This window comes from Lichenostomus cassidix, chromosome 18 (genome assembly GCF_008360975.1).
Source record: "Lichenostomus cassidix isolate B80296 chromosome 18, HeHo_3.0, whole genome shotgun sequence".
Classification (NCBI taxonomy): Eukaryota; Metazoa; Chordata; class Aves; order Passeriformes; family Meliphagidae; genus Lichenostomus; species Lichenostomus cassidix.
Genome location: NC_139498.1, coordinates 697,298 through 720,703, shown reverse-complemented (window position 1 = coordinate 720,703; position 23,406 = coordinate 697,298). Strand labels below are relative to the sequence as shown.

General features: G+C 42.3%; 2 protein-coding genes across 2 annotated transcripts in view; one reads left to right on the top strand and one right to left on the bottom strand.

Annotated features, from left to right (window-relative positions):
* Window positions 1-268: 268 nt before the first annotated feature.
* PSMD12 (proteasome 26S subunit, non-ATPase 12) lies at window positions 269-8,636 on the bottom strand. The gene is made up of 11 exons (XM_085077324.1): window positions 8,445-8,636; window positions 6,277-6,336; window positions 5,934-6,062; window positions 4,753-4,860; window positions 3,692-3,796; window positions 3,099-3,248; window positions 2,791-2,925; window positions 2,133-2,245; window positions 1,627-1,801; window positions 1,058-1,135; window positions 269-717 (listed from the first exon to the last, which is right to left on the bottom strand). The coding sequence occupies exons 1-11, from the start codon at window positions 8,550-8,552 to the stop codon at window positions 508-510; spliced, it is 1,371 nt and encodes a 456-aa protein (XP_084933450.1). The 5' UTR covers window positions 8,553-8,636; the 3' UTR covers window positions 269-507.
* Window positions 8,637-9,147: 511 nt separating this feature from the next.
* Window positions 9,148-23,406, top strand: part of PITPNC1 (phosphatidylinositol transfer protein cytoplasmic 1) — a 76,543-nt gene continuing 62,284 nt past the window's right edge. The window contains 2 exon segments of the mRNA XM_085077323.1: window positions 9,148-9,534; window positions 10,727-10,794. Coding sequence (XP_084933449.1) covers window positions 10,741-10,794 — 54 coding nt within the window. The 5' untranslated portion in view covers window positions 9,148-9,534; window positions 10,727-10,740.

Genomic DNA, 23,406 nt, shown 5'->3' with positions numbered 1-23,406 from the left:
GAATTAATTAATAAATTCTAACTGTAATACCAAATCAGAAGAAATACCATTACTCTTAATCATAACCATTCCGAATTTTGTTCAAAGAGTATCTTGACATAACTTTACACTATTATCATTGTAAGTTACCTCTTTGTAAAACCCTAGGTTTTTATTATTTACAGTATATCCTTTTAATCATAGCCTCAAAAATGGTCCTGTAATGAAATAACCACAGAATTATGTGTTAGACAGGTAAGGATACACATGGAAAAAAGAAATCACACTATTATTATACAGGCAATACAGTTTTATTCTGTTCTTTCACCAATTGTAGCAAAAACATTTAACAACTGAATGAATAATCAAGGGAACTTAACTGTCAACAGGAATTTCAGAATTATGTTCTAAGTTTTAGACCAGGAAGGCTTGACAGGGAGAAAACAAACCATATACACACTTGTAATAATAGTCTCTATTATGAAGATTTAATGCCTTCTTTAAAAGCATTGAGATTATTGAGGCACCTTACTGCAGGTTATGGATCATCTCTTCTTTGGCAATGAGATGTGTGGTTTTGTTAACTAGGGCCATGAGGGAGTTCAGCTTGTGAGACCAGTCATTGAGTATATTGTTTGGGTCCTTAGGCCTCTGGAAATTGATAATTCCTGCCAGCCTGTCTACTTTAGCAAAGATGGTCTTATTAACTACTAGGTTAGACAGGAACTCCTCCGATTCCTGTAAAGACAAACAGCACTAAGTCATGAAAACAGCATTTTCACCTACAAAACGTCAGAATTCCTCCCAAACAGCATGAAAGCACCAGGAACGAGATTTTCTTTACACACAAGTACAGCTGTAAAAATATTGTATTTTAAAGAATGCACACTGCTTTAATATTACACATGCTGACAATGCAAGGTACTAGCATAAGCTATTAAAATTTTTTTTCTCTCAGTTTTCTAACTCCCATAAAGGCAGAAAATTAAATCCAACAAGAACACTGAACACTCACATCTTTGCCACAAACACACACATGCACCCCTTATGAAAGAAGGATAAGCAAAGCAAAACTTACATCAACGGACAGATCCAGGAGCTGTGCCATTCTCTTCATTGTAATTCTGGTATAATATTTAGCCATTATTCTAATATTCTGGAATAAAAGTGTTCAGAGTAGAAAGTTATGTGCAAAAAACAATTGAAGCAGGCTGCAAAAATATAAAAGTCCCTGTTAAAAGCAGGTTAGGAACTGTAGAGTTCAGAGGGCACTCTGGCATGGGGGACATGAGGGGTTGTGAACAAATAAATCTTTTGCTGGTGAAAGGTATAAAAATCTCCACATGATAAATTATTAAAACCAATTATGAATTTAATACAAAAGACTTTCAGATTTATGCTCTATTGAAACGTGAATGCTAAATCTCATCATTTGAGTGCAATAAGCTCTTTCTGGTGGCAACTGTGCCAAATAAATATATATATAATAAAAATACAGAAGCAAAATCTTGAAATACAACACAAAAGACACCTTATCTGCTGCTTTACTAGCTTCTTTTTTATCTTGTTTGTGATGAAAACATGGCAAGCAAAAAGCATTTTTAGCTGAGGCACTGAGTACACAGCTGTTCTTACAGTGATACTTACATGTTCCACAACTCTGTTCTTTAAATCTTTCCATCTCTTTTCACCTTCCTCTGTACAGCCAAAAACATCTGTGGCAGGACTGTCAAGGGATCCTTCTCTCAACTCCTTCCCATATTCTTCAACTAGGGCACTCCACCTCATCAGCTCCATGGTGGTAAATAGTTTTAGGAGATCTCTAAATGGTTTAGTACAGTTGGATTAGAATCCTGTATTAATAAAGCCTGGATCATACTTAAAATAGATCAAAGGCATAATTTTAAATCTTTTATTCTTATTACCATAAATAATGGGGGCAGCTCAAGTCAGAGTGTTTCTCTAACAAAGATCTTTCTCTTACATGAGACATTTATTTTCACATAGACCAATCATGACATTTTTGCAGTATTCTTGATGCAGCGTTAAATTCAGAGTTGCTTACAGCAGACTCAGCAAAATGAGATTTCACTTGCACCATTAGAGAGAGACATTTTCTAATCTAAGAGTTGATTATTAGAAAGGATACTTACTTATACTTGGGGATTTCTTCTAGCTTTTTGTCACTACTAATTCTGTGCACCAAATCAGACTGTTCATTGTCATAAGGTGAAAGAATAACGTAAAGAACAACACTCTTCAGTGCCTGTTTAAGAGGAAAGAATTTGGGTTATTCCCATTAATTAAACAGACAAATTGCCAACGCTGCTTACAGAGCTTCGAATTTAATATGGAAAAGATTTAAGCTCAGTATATTAAGAAACTGAGGTGAAATTGATATCATCTTGCAGAAATGAACCCTCATTCACTGTGATATAGTTAAATTGATCCTGGTTAACTAAAATTCTAGTATTTAAAATAAATACATGAGAAAAAAAAACCTCTTCAAACATGTGACATCTGAACTGCACACACAACAGCACCACCTAGACCACACTTGCACAGCTGTTTGTAACCTCTACACTAGGATGAAACATTCTTGATTTCAAAGACAATATAATGAGAATGTTGGTTATAAACTTTGGAAATAAACTTTACCATCTCTGTTTTGAACTAACCAATTTGTTAATAGAGCCATTTAAGAAAAAACAAAGACCGATGAGCTATTTCATCCACTGTATACAGATCTGCTGAGAAATGGGTATTTGTCACTTGGAAATACAGACATTTTGTATGTAAAGTTTTTTTTACCTGTTGCCACTTTTCACTTTCAGCCTGGATACAGGGAGTGTCATAAATGGCTCTGTAGTGCTTACAGATGGAGAGGTAGGAGCCCTCATGTTGATCCAGCTGGATCATTAAGTTGTAGTACTTCAACTTTAGCTTCTGAAACAGAATCAAAAAGTAAAATTAACACAGCTCCACCACAGGTAAATTAAATTCAACTGAACCCCAGAAAACAGAGGGATTTAAATACACTTAGACCTGAAGAGAGGTAAATCAGATTAAAATTTGGGTAGGGGGAGGGAGAGAGAGCAAGAAATCCTCCAATTACTTACTTCTGTGTTTTCTTCTTGAAAAAATTTTGTATTAATTTTTTTGCTGATAATTTGAGTCCGAATATAATCTTTTACAGCTAGACAGAGTCTCATCTGCTCCAAGATAAATTCTACACGTTCTTTCTTTTCCATTGAACCGTAGGTTTCCACCTGAAATGAAAATGTAACTACTTAACGATGGCAAAGTCAAATCAAATAAAGGCTTAACTGTGCCAGAAGAGTGGGAGGTTGTCTGGAAGGGGAACACACCAAAACAAAACAACAGAAAAAAGGCTACTACAGAGCAAACGAAAATAGAATAAAGGTTATTCCATTTTAATTACCATCCCCACTTACACCAAAGAATCCACTAACACTAAACTCAATGAAGTTGGTAGACAATTTAAATCTACTTTCCAAGTGGAAAGCATTCAATGTAACCCAACCATGAGACTAACAAAAGCAGTTAAAGCTGAATTACACTTTCACTAATAACAGTTCATCTCATTCCAGGCATTTCTGCAGATGTACCCGACTCAGTTTCTAAACAATAATCTCAGAACAGTCAGAATTAATTGCTATTGCTGATGCAATTCTGAGTTCCAAGGCGTTACCTGCAACTCTTGCAGAATCGAGGCAGCCTCTTTCACCTCCCCATTCTGTTCTTTTATTGTTGCAAGTGTCTTTGTCAGGCGAGCGCGTTCAATTTCCACATATATCTGAGGGCAGAAGGAAGAGTTTAAACACTGCAATTTTCTGAAGAAAACTCTCAGAGAAAACTCTGAGACTGCAACTCCACTGAGAAATATACTTCATGTCATCATACAAGCACTTAATTCGTGTGTATCCATGCGCTACACTGGCACTATCCACAATATACACTGATGAAATACGATGGGTAATGGACACACGAAAGGTTTTCGAACCAAATTAATCTAAAAAATAATGTCTACACTGACCTATGACTCTTTTAGCAAACACAAAAGGATACTGTGAATAAAGTATTACATCTTTTGTCTGCTAAAATATATTGAAACAGATAGGAAGTTACACTTTAATGTACACTAAGTACAACCCTTTGAATTATTTCGCTCACTCCTAACCAGCCACTGATCAACAAGACTTGATTAGTAAAAATTTAGACTAAAAATCAGAAGTCATAACACTGACACAAATTTGCCTTAATTCAGAATTCTTTCTTTTCTTAAAGCAAAAGGAACACAACGTAAGTAACTCACTTGGCATAATGTTTTGGTATCACCTTCTGTAAACCATAACATACAAGGCATGTTACACCTTGCTTAATGCAGGAGAAATTAAACTAAATCTGCCCATTTCTCTAACAAATTCAAATACATAATATTTTAAGAAGTGAAAAATAAATGGCATTTTAGAATCCTGAAATGTATTCCTGACTGCACTAATAATACATCTGGATATTTATGTCATGGAAACATGACCAGTGTTTCAGCATATGATTTAAATATGGAAAATATTTGTAGTACATTAGAAAGAAATAAACTACTTGGCTTCTCAAGTTCATTTAAAAAAATACATTTGTTCTTGCTTGAACAAGATTAAAAAAATAATGCTAAGAAGCTACGCTTTTAAAGAAGCTTAAATGTACAATTTTCATTCTACCATTTAAATATTGAGTCTTAAAACAAATTCTTACTTTTCCTTCTGTGACCATACGCAGTGTGTCGATTAAGCGCAGTTTGACAGGTAAGTCTGTGATTTCTTCAACGTAAGTGCAGCACTGCTGGACCATTTTAGCAACTGCCTAGTATGAAAACAGAGAGGAAGAACATACTGTGGTTTTAGATTTCCCACATGGATTCAAACTATACCACACAGAGGTAAGTAATAAGTAGTTTCACGCCAAACTAAAGAGACTCATTTCAGCAAAAAGCACTCAAGATAAATCTCACTTTGATTCATGAAGATGTGTAAAATGATGGTATTGACTGATGCTACAAGGCAAATGTGATGTTCTGTCATTTTTTTCATCTCAGTTTTTCCAATATTGAGAAGAATCCATTCAATGCAGTTCTCATGAAAAGCAGTTCACCTTTCTGCCAAATCCACAAGTGGACTGGCAGAACTCCTCTGCTTGCCCTAAGACCTGCATGGCTGCAGAGAAGTGCATTTTCTCCTAACTGTGCACTACCCCAGCTCCTCAGAGCACCTGGAGATTGCTCAGGAAGGGGAGGAAGAGAGATGATTTTTTCCTTCAGTGGCAAGCACAAGTATTGGACTGTGCACTTCTGGTAACTACACTAACAAAGCTGGTACAATTATTATCAAAATACCTACTTCTAAAAAAATACAGAATGAAACTTCTAGAAATATCTTCCTCAAGAAGTTCCTCAAGATTCAGCTGGAATGATCCAAGCCTTCAGCTACAGCCTGTGCAAGTCAGAGAACTAAACTGTACTCTGGTACACACTAGTGATGATTCTGCACATTAAAAGGTAGGTAACCTTTTTCTTCCTAAAGCAATGATGCCATTAAAATTACCTGTTGCTGACTTCTATTTAAGTCAAACTAAACACACAGAGGGCAATAAACCTCACAGTTTCCTACATGCAAGTGCTTTATGCCAAAGTATGCCAGTTTCAAAAAAAAGCATGCAAAGCACACATTTCATATGTGCACAATAAATTGCAGTAACTCTGTTTAATGTACATCTGAACATGAAGAATAAATATGTCTAAAACACACACTGTAGAAGAGTGTAAAGATGAACCACCATCTTTACATAGAAAGCTCCTACTACACACATGGGGGAACCAGATACGTAATACAGCTGCAAAACAGTGGGGTTTTCTCATTGTTTCAAATTATTAAATTCACCTGTTTTAACTGACTTCTTCTCTTTGATAGAAGAATAATATTTTCATTAAGAGCATCCCAGTCTTTAGCTTCATAACACATTTTCACTATGGCAACTAAGATTCGGGAAGTGGAGACCATGTCAGATGCCTGTAACAAAAAAAAGCATGTCAGAGATGGGATAAACAACCTGCAGCCCTCCATCACTTGCACTTCTTGTACATAAAGGGAAAAAAATCACTGTGTCTGCTCTCACTTATTTGCTCTTTGAAGAAAAGGAAGACTGATACTCCAAGTCTGTTCAGGACTTTACCGCAGTGGCACATGAGGTACACACATCCCAGCATCACCACGCGCTACTCACCGTCCGTGTTTGTTTTTCCAGGGAGAGAAGGTTTTCAATGACTTCTTGCAATCTTCCTTCCTAATAAGACAGGCAAACAATTATCTCCATGAGTTAAGAACACACTTCAGTTTAAACTGAGACTAGCTCAAATTCTCACATAAATAAAACACAGACCAGCCTGTATGCTCATTTTTAGTTTTCTTTCCGTAAAAAAATGCACACATAGCACTAACTTTAAATACATGGTTCTACACAGAGATAAAAGTGGAGAGGTACTAGTTTCATTTTTGCACAACACATGCTCTAAGTCGTCTGCCTTGGGAGAGAAACCTGGCAAGTTTCAGACAGGTTTGGTGAGCTCACGTCCACTGAGCTGCGTGGAAGACTCATTTCTTCTCTGGGCAAAACAGAGCTTCCAGTGAGATCAGATATGCAATTAAATGCCTTGGCCAAAAAAATTTTTCTCCTATTACTTTCACCCATATTAATATTTTAATTACAGTGTATTATACAAAGTGTAAACTACAAGCTGTACAGGCTAAGCATGGAATTATAATAATTCTGCTTTTGAAGAGGTTCTGAGAGCTGTATTTGTCTTTGCTTAGAAGAGTTAAAGATACCACAATGTACTTTTAGTCCTAGGTTGTAATTCCTAGTAGGTATCTTGCAAAACCAAAAAATTAATAAGGGGGAATTTGTAGCAGTCCATGGCAATGGTGGGGCTTCGAAAAACTATTAGAAACTAGAAATAAAAAACAGAAAATTAGATACAAACCAGAGAAAATGAAATGTGTTTCTAAAACACCCCAGCTGAAGTCTTTCAGACTCCATACAATGTTTGTCAAGGATGTGCTCACTGCCACAGATTTTTATGTTGTGCAGAATGAAATATGGCTATGGTGTCCATTTCCATGCAGAGCTGTGCCTGTGGGATAAAATCCCTGTGCCTGCTCTCCAACAATAGTCTCAAAATAATCTAAGATGCAATTTATTTACGTTAAGGCTACTGCCTTCAGAACTGTGCATCATGTGTCTTTCACAATGAGACACGTGGATCAAGCAGAGCATTTGCAGCATGTAAAGAGTCAGATGCCAACTTACTGGGACAATAAATGACAACAACAAGGAATCTGTGGCTGCCCCATCCCTGGAAGTGTCCAAGGCCAGGTTGGATAAGGCTTGGAGCAACCTGGGATAGTGGAAGATGTCCCTGTCCATAGCAGGGGGTGGAACTAGATGAGCTTGAAGGTCCCTTCTAACCCCAACTACTCTGTGATTGTATAGTTCTTTCTTTTCTGAGATCTGAGCTGCACAAGAATCACCAGGCCACAGAACTCCTTTATAAAAAAACTCGATCACCTCTACGACCCCATGTGCAACACATCCTGCGGTCACCCAGGGCGTGTTTACTGACCCGGAGAGGCACAGACGGCCCAGAGCCTGTCCTGGCTCTGCCCCTCCGCTCAGCTCCTTGGGGTTCGCACGGAACCGAGCTAAAGGATGCCAAGCGCTGCCAGTCCAACCTGCCCCGGGATCTCTTACACGACGGCAAGTCTAGCGCACAGAGATCCCCGGGATGAACAGCAGCTCGTCGTGTGCCCGCGGGCAGGGACAGCAGGGGCAGCAGGGGCAGCAGGGGCAGCAGGGGCAGCAGGGGCAGCAGGAGCAGCAGGGGCAGCAGGGGCAGCAGGGGCAGCAGGGACACGGCCAGCCCTGGCTGGCGACTTTGGTTCCCTCAGCCGCGAGGCTGCGCCCCGACACCTCGCCCCGTCTCAGAATCACACAGAGCTGGAAGGAGCCCACAAGGATCATCGAGTCCATCTTTTGGTCTTGGTTCTGCACAGGACATCCCTAAGAATCCATGTGCCCGAGAACGTTGTGCAAACACTCCTTGAGCCCTGGCAGGGCTGGGGCCGTGGCCACTGCCCGGAGAGCAGTTTCAGTGCTCGGCCACCCTCTGCTTGGGCACCAATCCCCTCCTTCCCACCCTCCCACACAGCCCAGAAACGGCGGAGCCGTCCCGCTCCTTCCCTTCCCCAGCAGGGCACGGAGAGCCCGCGGCCGGAGCCCTCAGCACCGCACCGTGGGCAGGATGCGGCCGCGGGTCGCTCCGCGCCGCCTCCACGCGCGGCCTAGCGCGCCATGACTCAGCCCGTCCGCCCCGCCAGCCTCCTCTCCCGCCTCACCTGCGCCAGCCGCTCGCACTCGGGCAGCCGCTGGTCCACGGTCGCGCTGTAATCCACCTCCATTTTGACGATGCGGCCATCGGCCCGCTCCGCGCCGCCGTCCGCCATGTCCGCCCGCTCCGCCGCCTCAGCGCTCACCGGAACCGGCCGGGCCCGCGCGCAGGCGCGCCGGGGGCAGCCCCGCCGAAGGGCCCCGCGCCGCGGCAGGCAGGCGCTGCCTGGCCACCCCCGGCCTCCGGAGGACCCGCGGCGGGGCGGTGCCGCTGTGATTGCCCCGCCCCCTGAGGGGATCCGCCCCGCCCCCTGAGGGGATCCGCCCCGCCCCAGCCGCCCCGCCCTCAGTGCGCCCGTGAGGGCAGCGAGCGAGCTGCGCCCCTCGCGATGGGTGTGCTCCTCAATCCGCCCCTCTGAGGGCAGCGAGCGAGCTGTGCTCCTCGCGATGGGTCTGCTCCTCGCAGTGGATCTGCCCCTCACGATGGGTCTGCTCTTCAGTCCGCCCCTCTGAGGGCACCGACCGCGCTGTGCCCCTCGCAATGGGTCTGCTCCTCAGTCCGCCCCTCTGAGGGAATCCGCCCGTCCCTCAATCCGCTCCCGGGAGGGCACCGACCGCGCTCTGCCCCTCGCAGTGGATCTGCCCCTCAATCCGCCCCTCTGAGGGCAGCGAGCGAGCTGTGTCCCTCGCGGTGGATCTGTCCCTCAATCCGCCCCTCCAAGCCCCAGTCTGGCCGGGGCACCCCTGGCACCCAGGAAGGGCAGCTGCGAGGTGGTGCCAGATGTGGTGGTGACATCTCCTGGTGCCATCCCACAGTGACATATCCCGGAGTGCACCCACGGCCCCCAGCCTGCCCTGTGGCCTCAGCACAGTTGTCACAGCCACGGTGTTGCTCGCAGCCCGGGGGTGCTGAGGCAGGAGGATGGTGGTTTTGTGCTGTCCTCCCACATTTGGGGACAGCCTGTTGGCACGTCCGGTGTGACTGCAGTGGAGCACTCTGGGCTCTGCAGCTGCTGATTTCACCTTGCTGATTTCACCTTGCTGATTTCACTGTACCTCATGCCTTGAGTCATTTAATCATCTGGCACTGCTGGAGAGGTAAGACACACCATGATTTTTAAGGGCACAAGGATCCTGATCTAGACAGTGTTGTACCATCAACGTGTTTGCTAAGTTGTTAGATGTTGATGCAATCCCATGTGTGCAGGTTTGCCATCATCTCCCAACACAATACAGTACCGAAGTTTCGTTCACTGGAGAAATTCAGAAAAACTCCCTCGTGTTTTCAAGCAAACAACTCAAATACTGAGCAGTGAACACCCTGAATCAGAATCACAGAATGGTTTGGATTGGAAGGGACCTTAAAGATTGCCTACTTCCAGCCACCTGCCACGGCAATCTTTGGATGCTATTTAAGATTTCAAGAAAGAATAAGTCACTACGAAATTACATTTTGTGTTGTGTTACTTTCAGACCATGCTGTACACAGACCAACACATTAATGTGGCAAAGGGGTATTCGAGATAACTGGTCTAAATCTTTTGTTGACAGAGTTAAGACTGAGTTCCCACATCTGCTGCACTGGTGTAAATTCAGAGTAATTCAATTAAGTGAATTCAGAGCTCCAATACTGTATCTGATACATGCCTTCCAATCAAAACAGCACAGACCATGGGCTTTGAATCACTTTCTGTTTGAACACAAACTTCATTTAAAAAGTCTGCTAACAGAATTTATCCATTATCCTTAATCATTTTTACTTAATTTCAATTGATTTAAGTACTGAAAATATATGCATGTATCACACAGTGTATCAGTTGCTCTTCCCTAACTCTGGCCATTTACAATTTTTTACTGAGTTTTTATTTTTACCATCTCCTTCTTTTAGCTCATTGTAATATTACTATAATTTTACAAGTGATGGATTAGCAGTGATGGTTTCCAGGGAAGTTCAAAGTCACATGCTAATCTAATTGAACATAGTCCCATACACAGCAATTTGGTTCAGACAAATGAGTGAAAGAGGAAGAAAATAAATGCAAGCTGCAACTGTTGTTTTCCTTTACATGCATGGGTTTGCTGGGAAATGAGGAGGCAGCTGTTGCCTCCAAGGTACAATCCCTGAGTGGCTAAAAAAGTAACTAAATTCTTATTCAAAAGTCCTTAGTGAAACACCCAAAGAAACAGCTTGACTCTCCCTGCCTCTTACTCTGAAGTGACACTTTGCTGACACAAGTCCATCTGGAGTTCATACTCAGCATAATTTAACATATGGGCTTTTCCCCCTCAGGTCAGAAATGAAAAATGAGTGAAAAATGTCTCATTTTCACAATGGAGCATAGAGAGCATGTTGCAGAGGTAAGAGTAAAAATTTCTGCCAATTCATGGAAATCAAAGACCCCAGATTGAGGCATGTCTTTCTCCTAGTTTTACTGAAATCTGTGTCCTTGCCTATAACTGGGTAACATCAAGGCCCTATGCAAAGAAGTTCAGGTTCTTTTACACTGCTTTTCAGCAGAAATCAGAAATATTGTTCCCAGAGGATGAAACCACTAGCAAACCACTTAAAACTGAAGGATGTTTTAGATCTGAATTTGGATTATCTCTCATCCGTGGGTAATATCACAGAATCACAGAATCGTTATGGTTGAAGGCTTTTGAAATCATCAAGTCCAACTGCCAGCCCAGCACCACCACTGTGTTCACCACTAAACCATGTCCCCAAATCCCTCATCCAAACATTTTTTGAACATTCAGGGGATGTTGACTCCACCATATGCCTAGACAGCCTGTTCCAATGCTTCACAACCCTGTGAAGAATTTTTTTCCAGTATCCAATCTAAACCTTCGCTGGCATAGCTTGAGGCCATTTCCTCTCATTTTATCACTTGTTCCCTGGGAGCACAGCCTGACCCCTCTGGCTGCACCCTCCTGTCAGGGAGCTGTGCAGAGCCAGAAGGTCCCCCTGAGCCTCCTTTTCTGCAGGCTCCAGCTCCCTCAGCCACCCCTGGTGCTCCAGACCCTTCCCCAGCTCCATTCCCTTCTCTGGACATACTCCAGCATCTCAGTGTCCTTCCTGCAGTGACATATCACAAGGTATTGCCTTGGTTTTGCTATTTTGCATGGAATTTCAGGAACATACAGTACCAACATTATGAATTACAGCCACGGTTTCCATATTTATAAATGGCTGTGTCAGATTTGAGACAGTAGTCTCATTAAACACATTGTTCATACCTCAGTTGAAAATCCAGACTGTTAATAGAGCTCCCGGATTTTTTATTTCTTTGTGTAGGTGTTTGCACTTCCCTGGGAAGGCAGGGATGTGAAATATTGTGCCATTATTGCAAGGGGCTGGCAAGCCGACATTGTTGGCTCCAGGAGATGGCACTGTGTCCTCTGGGCTTAGAATTATACCCACAGCTCTGAAATGTACATCCAGAACCAATCAAATTCTGAGGGGCTTTTGCTCTTTCTTGTTATGAAACACACATTTCATTGTAGACCTAAATTCATCTTTAACTGCCCCAAATACTGTATTTTGCCACTTTTATTTTTTTGCAAATAACTGGTATGTAAGTGCAGATGTATATTTTACCATTATCTGTGCAGTGCCTTGCATTTTGCTCTTAGAGTTCTTCTCTGCAATCCAGTGAATGGCTTTATAGCCACTGGGAGCATAGAAGAAACAGCAGAATGAGCATTTTAAACATAAAATGTTAAGGTTGTGTAACAGTTCAAGGTTCCCAGGTAGTTTCAAAATTGGGTTCCTGTGCATTTCAAGTTGTAGCCTTATGATGGCTAAATTTCTCTGAAAAACACAACCCCCAAGCATAATAAAAAACTATTTCACTAACAAATTGCTAAAGGAGGGGGGAAGATCTCCTAAAACGGTTCTGGCCTTATAGTTCAAGTAGGAAGGAAGCGTTTTTTCACTGAACTTTCTGCGTGTCATTTGAAAGTAAAAAACCGATATGAAAAAGGGGTTTATCTGCGCTGCAAAATGTGCTGGCTGATAGCGGAGGGCTGCCCAGAAGGGAAATGGGTGAGGCCTCCACATCCTGTGTATGTCCGCACCGAGCGCACGCTGTCCTTTGCTTTCCTTTCCTTTTGTACCGGGAGGCGGTGCGAGCCCCAGGCTGCTTCTCCCGCACCGGGCTGGAAATGCTTTTTGCAAGGTGCCTTGTCACACGTAGGGCAATAAACTTCCAAACCCCGAGGAGTGTTCCCGGCACAAATGAGTGAAACCGCGAATTCTCGGGGCTCGGCGCTGCCGGTGACCCCTTGCCGGGAGGCGCTGCCCGCAGCCCCGCGGCCCGGCCCCGCCGAACCCCCCCGCCGGCCCCCTCCCTCCCTCCCTCCCTCCCTCCCTCCTTCCTGCCGCCCCGCTGATGTCAGCCGAGCCCCGCCGGGGCCGCAGCCGCCGCTCCGCGCCCGCCGATACCGCCCGCCCGTGCCCACCCCCGGCCGCGGCTGCGCCGGGGAACCCTCGGCCGCCCGAGCTGCCCCCCCGTCCCCCCTGAGCCTAGCGGGAGCCGCGGCGGCCGCAGCCGCGTTGCGGCGGGGAGGTGGGAGCCGCGCTTGGCAGCCGGGGAAGGCGACGTTATAAAAAGCCTTTGTCTGGGGAATCGGCACCGCATCTCTCCTGCCGCCCGACGTGCTGCCGGCGGGGGCGAAAGCCACATTTTCGGCTCGTTTGTTCTTTTCGCCGCCCCAGGCATGTCTTGACACAGCCGCGAGAGAGCCCGGCGTTTCCATGCACTTCCGACGGATGTCTTCGGCTGGGGCGAGAGCGGTGGGGGTTTGAGACTTTGTAGCGTATCTCGGTGCGAGCGTCTGTGAGATTCCCATGATCGCAGTGTGAAGGAGGAAGAACTGGGAGAAAGAAGCGGTTGTGGTGGTTTCTCTTCTTGCTGGGTCAGCCTTCCTGGATGCTTGCATTACTGTCTTGTGCACACATTGTCAAGCGCGCACAGAGAAAGAGGTTTGATTATTTTTGCCCGTGTTTGGTTTCCGTCGTGATCTCTGTGCAGAAATCACCACTTTTCTCCCAGTTCGCCGGTCCGCACTGAGCAGCAGGAATATGCTCATGAAGGAGTACAGGATCTGCATGCCTCTGACAGTTGAAGAGGTAAGATCCGCGCTCGTACCGGAGAGGTTGTTCCTTACCGAGGCTTTTCTCTTGCAAGGCGAATTGAGGTTATATTTGTTTTGCTGAATATTTTTTCTTCGTGTAATGAACTTAGTCGGAGATGATTGGTTAGAGAGGAATGTTTTTATTGGAAAATATAGGAATCCTGCAGGAACAAAGGTAACTTAAGTGTATCAAAAGCATTCTGTCGTCAAAATATTGATTATAAAGATTTTCCAACCAGACTTTTCAGAAGAATTTCATGCATGTTTGCAAGGGAATGCTTTGTGCTGAAACTTCTATCCGATAAAGCGTTTGTCCAAAACCCAGATTCTAAATATATTTCACCTGTGCTTAAAATACCCTCGCAGCTGAACATGGCCTGAAACTCCAGCACAGGTAGGGGAAGAGAGGCGATCATTTCTTAATAAAACTTTGTTGTCATTTAAAGAAGTGATCGAAAGTCAAACAGCTCTTTGTCGGTGTTCTGAACTCTGTTAGGAACATTGTGTTTTTATTTATCTGCGGACATCCCACCTGCTCACTGTTTTAACACACACAGTAATACCTTCACGTTGTACACGTGCTCTGGAGTTACTGGTGCTCGTGCAGTGTTCGTGGGTGCAATTAGGTGCCCAAAGGCCTGGCGGCGTTTGGAAAGGAGGTGGTGCTTTACGCTTTAGTGTCCTGCAAGTACGACAAAGCTCGGTGTTATTTTATTAACCATTTCTGCTGCGGATTGGGCGTCGCGGAGAGGAAGGAGCTCTGAGCGCGCACTTTGCGCCGAGCTGCGCGCAAAGTTCCGCTGGTCCCGCGGGCGGCGGCGGAGCCACCAGGGGGCGTGCTGGCCGCGCTCCGCTACCACCCGTTCTGCCCCGTTCCTTCCCCGTTCTGCCCCGTTCCTTCCCCGTTCTGCCCCGTTCCTTCCCCGTTCTGCCCCGTTCCTGCCCCGCTCTGCCCCGTTCCTGTCCCGTTCTGCCCCGTTCCTGCCCCGTTCCTGCCCCGTTCCTGCCCCGTTCTGCCCCGTTCTGCCCCGTTCCTTCCCCGTTCTGCCCCGTTCCTTCCCCGTTCTGCCCCGTTCCTTGTTTGGTTGCCCCGTCTGCCCCGTTCCTGTCCCGTTCTGCCCCGTTCCTGCCCCGTTCCTGCCCCGTTCCTGCCCCGTTCTGCCCCGTTCTGCCCCGTTCCTTCCCCGTTCCTTCCCCGTTCCTTCCCCGTTCCTTCCCCGTTTCTTCCCCGTTCCTGCCCCGTTCTGCCCCGTTCTTTCCCCGTTCCTGCCCCGCCGCAGCCCCGCCGGAGGGTCCCGGCAGAGGGTTCTACCTGGAGCACCTCAATTCGCTCATTCATCCGCTAATTAATTCACACATTTGTTCTGTAAGTCCATCCAGGCGAGTGTTTTGTTGCACAGTTGTATGTATTGCAATCTGTGTGGAGAAGTCCTCGCGGGCGTGACAGAGTAGTCATCTCAATGGTCTGTTTGTCCGCATCTTCAGATTTGGCAAATTAACAGTGCTCTAAAACTCAGAATTGGAACTGCCAAATATTTACTTCAGGCTGCTCAGGAAATTCCTTCTGCTGGGAGCAGGAGCTTAAACCACCACATCCATGTAGTTAAATAAGAATAAGTTAATTCTAGCATGTTTCCATCCAAGTTATATAGTATGCTGTGATATTGGATAGTATAATTCTTTTAATACATCATTTTCTTTGTCTATTGCACTACCGTAATGTAGACAAACATTTTATCCAAGCCAGTTCCTGATGTCCTTAGCCTACCACACTTAGTTAATAACAGTTCATTACATCATCAGAAGGGAGCAGATCTAATTTATTTTGAAACATTATTGTTAAACAAGATTTCCAAATGCAGAAAAGTTGAAAAATCTTCCAAAACAGAAATGGTTGATTCATGATGAGGCAGAAGGCAATGCTGGATGTCATTTGTTCTCTAGAATGTTAACAGAGTTAGTAAAGATACTCAATTTTGTAGTTTCTCTTATGTTGAATCATCCATTGTTTAATCCAAGCACTGAAGCTGAGATGTCTTAATGAGGAACCTAGAAGATGCCTGATGTTTAGCATCAATTTAATTATTAATTACAAAATTAACTAGGACAAAATTGTGAAATTAGCAAATACCTTATTTTTCTTACAGTATTTGCATACTAAAGAAGTCCCACACTTCTATGTATTTCTCATAGTGGTTCATCTTTGTGACATTTCTTACATTCTGAGAAAGTTGGTGGTGTCTTATTTTTACCCTCAGTTGCACATTAACTGCCAACACTGTGTGATATTTTTTGCCATCTGTGTGGAACAAGGTGCTGCATTGTGCAGTCATCAGGAGAACATCATGGGGCAATGCTCACCCTTCAAAAGCCAAGAGCTGTTTGGTTCTAAGAGGCTAAACTACCTTCTGCAGGGTGCAAAGTCACACTGAAGTTCAGTGGGCTTTGCTGGAAAGGCAATTTCCAAAGGATCTGCAATTTCCCCCAGATGGGGTCAGGATGTTGGGCTCTGATGTGCAGTGGCACTTGGGTACCTGACCTGCATGGACACCACTGGCACTTAAGCAGTCAAGGAGTTTTGAGGTCCTGTGTCTTAACAGGTGTGGGGAAAATGCAGTTCTTTCTTACATCAGAGCATGGATTCTGGTTTTGTTACGTAGATTTAATAAACTTTGCTTTTTCTGTTGTTTGGACGTTCTGCCTTTCATCCTGTGCACTTTATACATACATCCAAAAGCACTTCCATGAAAAGTTTTCTTTTTTTAGCACTGCCCTGTCAGTTACCCATCCATAGAAGTCTCACAATGTGAATGAAAAAGAGCTATGTCTTCAGTCTGGGGTGTTGTCACCAACACCAGAGTGATTTCCATGTCATTCCTGTGAAAATAATCTGGCACAGGCAGAAAAATGAAGTGTTAGCTGTCAGCCAAGCACCTGTATCCAATCTCCTGTAGTCAGATTCTGTGTGTAATGTGAAAAAATGTGCAGTAAAATGTTGTGTAATGTCCAGGCAAGTAGCTGGAAGTCGTGACCTCACATGTAAATACCTGTGCACGCAGCAGTGTAGGAGTTTGTGCTGCTCTGGCTGACTGTTATGACCTAAATTTATCTCTAGAGAGGAGTAAAAAACTGATAGATGTCAGTGTAACAGCAGCACTGTGTCCAGGTTTAAAGAGTTTCTGGCATTGTTGTGGATAGGAAATTCCTTCATTAGCTACTGCAGATCCTGTTCCTGAGGCGTTTTTTCCTCGATGCCCTTATTAGATAAGATACCCAAATATTTATGGGAGGTTTGTTTATCTACCTGTCTGCTTGGAGGCCAAGTGCTTTCTTGCAAAGAAAACATTTCCTCAGAAATGCTGTTTGCTACAGGCTGAACTCTTGTGGTGTATTCTGAGCCAGGATACAGGAGTTGGACATGCATGTTTGTTCTTTGTCTGTAAGCACCAGGAAATACAGGTTGTTCCAAGAGTCCTCGCTGAGATGCAGTGGCACCACACTACAGTTCTTATTCAAGGCTGGGGCTTACTCAGTAAATTGAATTTTTGACAGCTGTTTAGGTCTGTTACATGTGCATTGTCACAAGCTGCCTGATCAGCTTTTAAATAATTTGAGAAAAGAGACACCATGTTAACTACTAAGCAAAATAATAACTGCTGCAAGAACTTCGCAAATAGGGTCAGGATGGAACTGTTAGTTGACAAAACCGGTATGATTGCTAATGGGAAGTCATTCTTTACCTCATTTGTGGTACTTTTGGCAAATTCAATCTTTTTGTTAACATTGAGACCCTATAAAAAAAAAAGCTATTTCTTTGCATTAGTATACAAAGCAAGTAAAATCTATTCCAGTAATTCCATAGTATATGTTACCAGTCTTCATTCCAGCTGCAATTAATAAATGAGCCTGCTGCTTGGTTATTTTTCCCCTTGCATTTTCATGTGTTAGTTCATTCTTACAAATAGCTTGTTACATCATATGAGAGAATAATATAATTGGCTGCATTGTGGGTTTTAAATATCATCAGTTAAAAAAACACATTCCTAAGCAAGTGAAAAGAACACCAAGCAATTGAAGAGAGTGGAGATGCTAAAAAATTTTCAGGCTTGGAGCTCATTGCAAATCAGAATTTCACCATTTTTCACAGGAGGGATTACATGAGTTTGTGTTTTTGAGATGCCTTTATCTGAAAATGTAAACCAAATGTGATAGGTTAGGAGGACACTGAACTCTTCTGGAAGAGGCGAAGTATAATCAAATTCCTAATTTGTGTGGAAAGTGATTATTCTTTAGGGGAATAGATGGAAAGCTGTTTTTGCTGGATCCTGTTGAAAATGGAGTTGTTCCTGCCATAAAATGCTATGAAAGATGTGAAGCTAGGTTGTGTAAATTTGAAAGCTGAACATCAAATAAACTCCAGGAGTCACAGAGGTTTTTTCCTTGGAAACAGGGATGACCATTAAGGTTTCTGTCAGTTCTGAACTGTACGTGTATGGCCAGTACTTAAAGTCCTAACAGGTTTTTCTTTCCTTTGTTCTTTATTTCAACCAAGATTATCTCTGCTGAGGCTGGTGGAATCACTCCCACTCTGTGTTTTAAATAAAAGCCAAGTTGGATCTGTGGGGAGCACTGCCTGCATGAGGTGTGGAGGAACAGCTGTATTGTCATGAATACAAACAAGCAGAGACCTGCAAAATGTCTGTAAAAGTAGATCATGGTTTTTCAAAAAAAGTCCTTTCAGCATTAACAAATTCTGGCTTTAGAGGTGTTATCCTTGCTCCTTTATAAAAATATCCATTGTTTAGTTCTTGTTTCAAATATTATAAATTCTCCCAGTGTGGATTATTTATGTAAAATTATTTCAACAACATCTGTGTAAACAGTATTTGTATTCTCTGAATCTTGTGTACACTTCTCTAAAAGATTTCATAATCTCCCATTTTGTGTACAGAGGGTACATGTTATAACATGTTTTATTCATACAGATTTAAAGCTTATTGAAAGCATTTGAGAAAGTGTTGTTATGCCCTGAGAGTCAGCAGGTGTTACAATATTTGGACATAATTAAATGTATGTAGTACAGCAAAGCCTTTAGTAGGGTATAAAGTGTAAAATAATTTTCTTCTAAAGTACAGTGGTCTGCTGCAGGGCAAACCACAACTAGTCATCCTGCAATTAATACAGATAGATTAAGTAATTATCAACTATGTGCATTTCCTTCATTTCCCAACTGTAGCCAAAAACCATATTTTCAGGACTATAGAAATGTATGGAACACTTGTAAAACCTGTATATTGGTCATAAGCAAGAGGACTATAAACAAACCTAAGGTGAAGTCAGCTTATCAAATTTAATTTATTCTAATTACTTGCAAATGAAATCATACTTGGACCACGTCATGTCCATGACCTCTGAAGAAAAAGTTTATCTGGCATTTTTGAGCTGAGGTTGTCCAGCAAAAACAGAGGCTCATTGTGCAATTTTAATTTAAGCTATCAACAGCTCTAATGCATCTTACACCAATTCCTTTACAAGATGCTGAATTGCTGTGAAACATAAAGGATCTTTTGCTGTAGTTAATCATTCTGTCAGGAGATGTCTTCTGAGAACATCACCAGCCTCACCTGCCTGTTACAGTTAATACAGTGGAGGCACTGGCACATTTGTCTGAGGAGGATTCAGAGTTAATTATTGATCTAGAAAACCTCTTTACACCATTATGAGCATCTTTTTACCCTTTGAAAGAATTCTTTGTGTCTCTTGTTAGCAAAAGGGTCAGACCTGGTCTTTGGTGAGTGGTCATGTCTGCTGTCCCCACACGGCCTTTGCTACACACAGTGTGACCTTAAATTCACCTTAAATCTGGGAAGAGTCATTGTAACAGATAAAACCTGTGAAAGAAAGCACCAGAAGTTAACTATTGGTACCAAGGAGCACCTGTTGAATTTTCTTTTGCTGCACACTCTAGTTGCAAGAAGGAACAGATGAAAGTGAGAGTTGGGTTTTACCATGGGAAAAAATAAACACTTTGCTTTAGTTTGGCCTTCCTATGTGTTGTGGTCAGCTGTAAAAGTACAGCAAGGCAGAGCAGATGTCAAATCTTCCCTGATCTCCACTGCAAAAGAAATCCAAAAATATGCAATATTCTCCCTTACTCCTGTTTGCACATTTCAGTGTAACTGTGAAAGACACAAGACAATCTTTGTTCTACAAACTTCAGTGTAAATCATTAAAAAAATCTTTCAGTGGAAAGGATTAGATATTACCCAAAGAACTCCAGACTCTGATATGCCTCTCTCTTTATCTCTCTTGCTCTGTTTCTCCCTGTCAACACTTGTTTTCTCCAAGGTTTATATTATGTAGCAAATAATACTACACATTTAATTTGAGGGCTTTGTTAGCAAAATACAGGCCCAGTTTCGCATTTCCCATAAAAGAAAATACAGCCTGTTGGTGGTTTAGGACATTTTCTAGCTAGAACACTCTACAGAGCTTTGATGCTATCAAGAAGTCCATGAGCTGTGTTTGTCTTTGAAGCATAATGTAGGTTTGGAAACAAAAGAACAGGGAGAGAAAAACACAGAATGTCAATACTGGCTTTTAAAACTTAGTGCTTTCTGGGTTTTTTTATTTTGGGGTTGAACTTTGCCTTGCTGAGAACATGAAGTTCCTGTAAGAGTTGATGTTTATGTTGAATGATCAGCACTTTTGAAATTCTGACCACTTCTGTTTATGTACCTAATAATGAATGCAGATGTCTGTATTGACATCTTGAAGTTTGAAAGCTCTGATATGTCAAATACATTTTCCCATAGTCCAGTCCATTTGATTTCTTCATTCTTCATACTTTTAGGGTTAGAAATAATATAATTACACCAATTTTCATGTGCTTGACGGCATATGTTATAAAATAAAAGTTAGGTGATTTGTAGCCCCTAAAAGCTATAAAGCCCTTTAGATTAGATGAAGACAAAGATTTCTGTAATAGCTAGGGAAGGTTGCAAATTATATTTTCCTTCATGAGTATTCATTTGAGTCTGATAGGCATTTGCATTGTTAAAATCTGTTAGAGATCATGTTCTTGGGTACAAAAGGCTGCCTAGTCAGATAATGGGTAACCCATAGTTTATAACAATGATTCATTCACTAAATTCTTCTGTGTGACTGGTGAGCTGACAAATGTGTTCCCCAGGCTGTTCTTATGCAACCAAGTCGGTTGTGGATGCTAAAATCCATGCAGGCTTTCCATCTTGGCTGTCCAACCAAACACACAAGCAACCATTATACATTCTGAGGATGGGGATGGATAATACATACATGCAAACCCTTGAAATATCCTCAGTCATGGTGGGTGAGGAATAATCCTTTGTATCCTTATTCATGGAAAACTTACTTGGCATTTCCCTTTTTTTTCACAGTTATAGTTTTCCTTATATTCTGTCTTTATCCTCCTTGGTTCATAGAGCATCTGTCACGACCAGCAGTAGATTTGGTGAGCCTTTATACCAGAATAAAGAAAATAGTAGTGACATTTCATGCAAATTTGCTGTGAGAGCCCTCCAGTGCAGCCTAAAGGCCTCTATGTAGGCACATTGTGCACGTATTTAACTGTAATTGCCAATCTCTGCAGGCATCCAAAAAGCAAGGAGAAAGGTGCTCCCCAGGATTATTGACTGTGTTTAAAAAGGAGTGAAGAAAAGGTAATTTAGATTTCAAGTTGGGTTAACAGATGGATTTACAGTCTGTAGGTGGGAGAAACCAGACTTGAACTTCACCTGTTTTTATATATAATGCTTTTAGTCTAGACTTAGTCTTGTTTATCTCCTTCTAAGTTCATAATTTCTTTCCAATTTTGGTTGTAAGTGATCAGCCAATTTTGAATCCTTGGATATGTATCAAAGTGCTATTTTTAATTTTCTAAAGTACAATGCAGGGTGCTAAATTGTAGGAATGACATTTTAATGGCTCTTCTTGGGAAAAAAAACCATGCATCTTCCATCTTTTTCTTGTTTATGGTCAGAAAATGCTGAAGCAGTCTTGGGTTCTATTAGTTTTGTACTTCTGCAGTTCCAAAGTTGGTTTTGCAGTGCACCCTCCAAGCTCCAGCACATCCATCACTTGCACACACACTTAATTTAAAGCACCAAGAGTCATGTGAGTCACACGCATGAATGTTTGTGGATTTAGTAAAAGACTTGTTCATATGCTCTCCAGAAAAATCATGGTCTTTATTTAGGAGATTTTACATGTCGGTTCTAAGATTAGTCTTGCCCAAGTGATTTAGGAATACTTAGGCTCTGTGGGAATTGTTTTCTCTGAGCATGCTGAGAATGCCTTATTTTCCATTTCATCGCACTAAATGTCATTTTAGGTTTAATGTGTTGACCAATTAATGACTGTGTTCAGGGTTTTTTCTGTAAAAATGTTATTACAATACATGACAAAATAATTGTGTGATAATGACACTCCAGTGTGACACACACTTTTGCTCAATTGCTTGATTAACAATCAGCCACTGATGACAAACACAACTAATTTTTGAATATATTTTCAGCTTTTTGCTCTCCTTTTATATAAAAGTTACTAAACCTTTAGTGCTTGTGTCACTATCTTGCTTGAAAGGTCCCCAAAATACAGAAGTCTACTGTGAACCAAAAAATGGTATTTATTGAAATTGAAATACTGTTCCTAGTATGCATAATCTTATCTTCTGAAAGATGCTTGACAAATTCACCCAGCAACTTCTTTGATTTTGTCAGGTTTTCTTTGAAAGTGCAAATTAGCACACCTCTAAATAATATTTTTATTTAATAAATTAATTGTACAATGACTTCCAATAAGCAAAATTAAGCACGTGAAGTACACACGATTACAGTCCTAAATAACCTGCTTGCTTCCTTTATCTCATAGACCTGATATAAAATTGACTTAAATCTTCCTTCCGTGGGTCAGTTTTTGTTTTGCTTCACTCTGTGTGAATGGAAAATCACTCAGTGGAAATTAGACCACAGTAATACCAATGAGTTCTGTCATTGATGTCAGAGAAGCCAAAATTTCGCCAAATATGTGTGATAAAATGCAGCGTATTTTTAGAACAGAAATGTTGAGAATTTAAATTCCATTTTAGTTGCATGGTGCGAATCTGAAATAATTCCATTGACTTCACATCCATTACAGATTTTTATCAGTCTGATCAAAAGTGGACTTTAACCAATGGCTGTAAACTAAAAGAAAATGTAAATTTCTCAAATCTGTTGTTGTGAACAAGAAAGAGACCAAGCTGATGTCTCTAAATCTTTATTATTCTTGCCTAACCTAAATGACTTTTCCATGTTAGATTAAGGCCCCAGATTTGTGTCAAACCTCTGTAATGTCTGTTTGCCTACATCAAATGAAATTCTTGCTCTCCTCACACCACAAACTTCTCAGTTACCTCTTTGCTCTCAATTTTCAGTCCTAGCTTTATGGAACCTTTGATTTCCTATCCTTTCTCCCACTTTTGAGCCCTTGGTCACTCCACAGTGAGGAAGCCTCTCCCAGCCCAGCAGGCATGTGGCCAGCTGGCAAAAAGCTGCTGCTCTTGCTTGGCCTGGGCTTTGCAGGGAATAAGGAACTGTACAGCAGACTTGAACAATTGATAATTCAGCTCCCTCTTGAGTACTCAGCTCGGGCTTGAATCCCTGCATTCCCTCAGTTACCATGGATCTTTCTCCCAGAATGAAGCTAAAGAGAGCACCAAGTTCCAAAATCTCGCCAATGTCTTAGAGGGTTGCTAAGTTTTTTTGCATTTCTAAGCTGTTTGCTACTCAGTTAAGCCCAGGGGGGTTTTTTGTT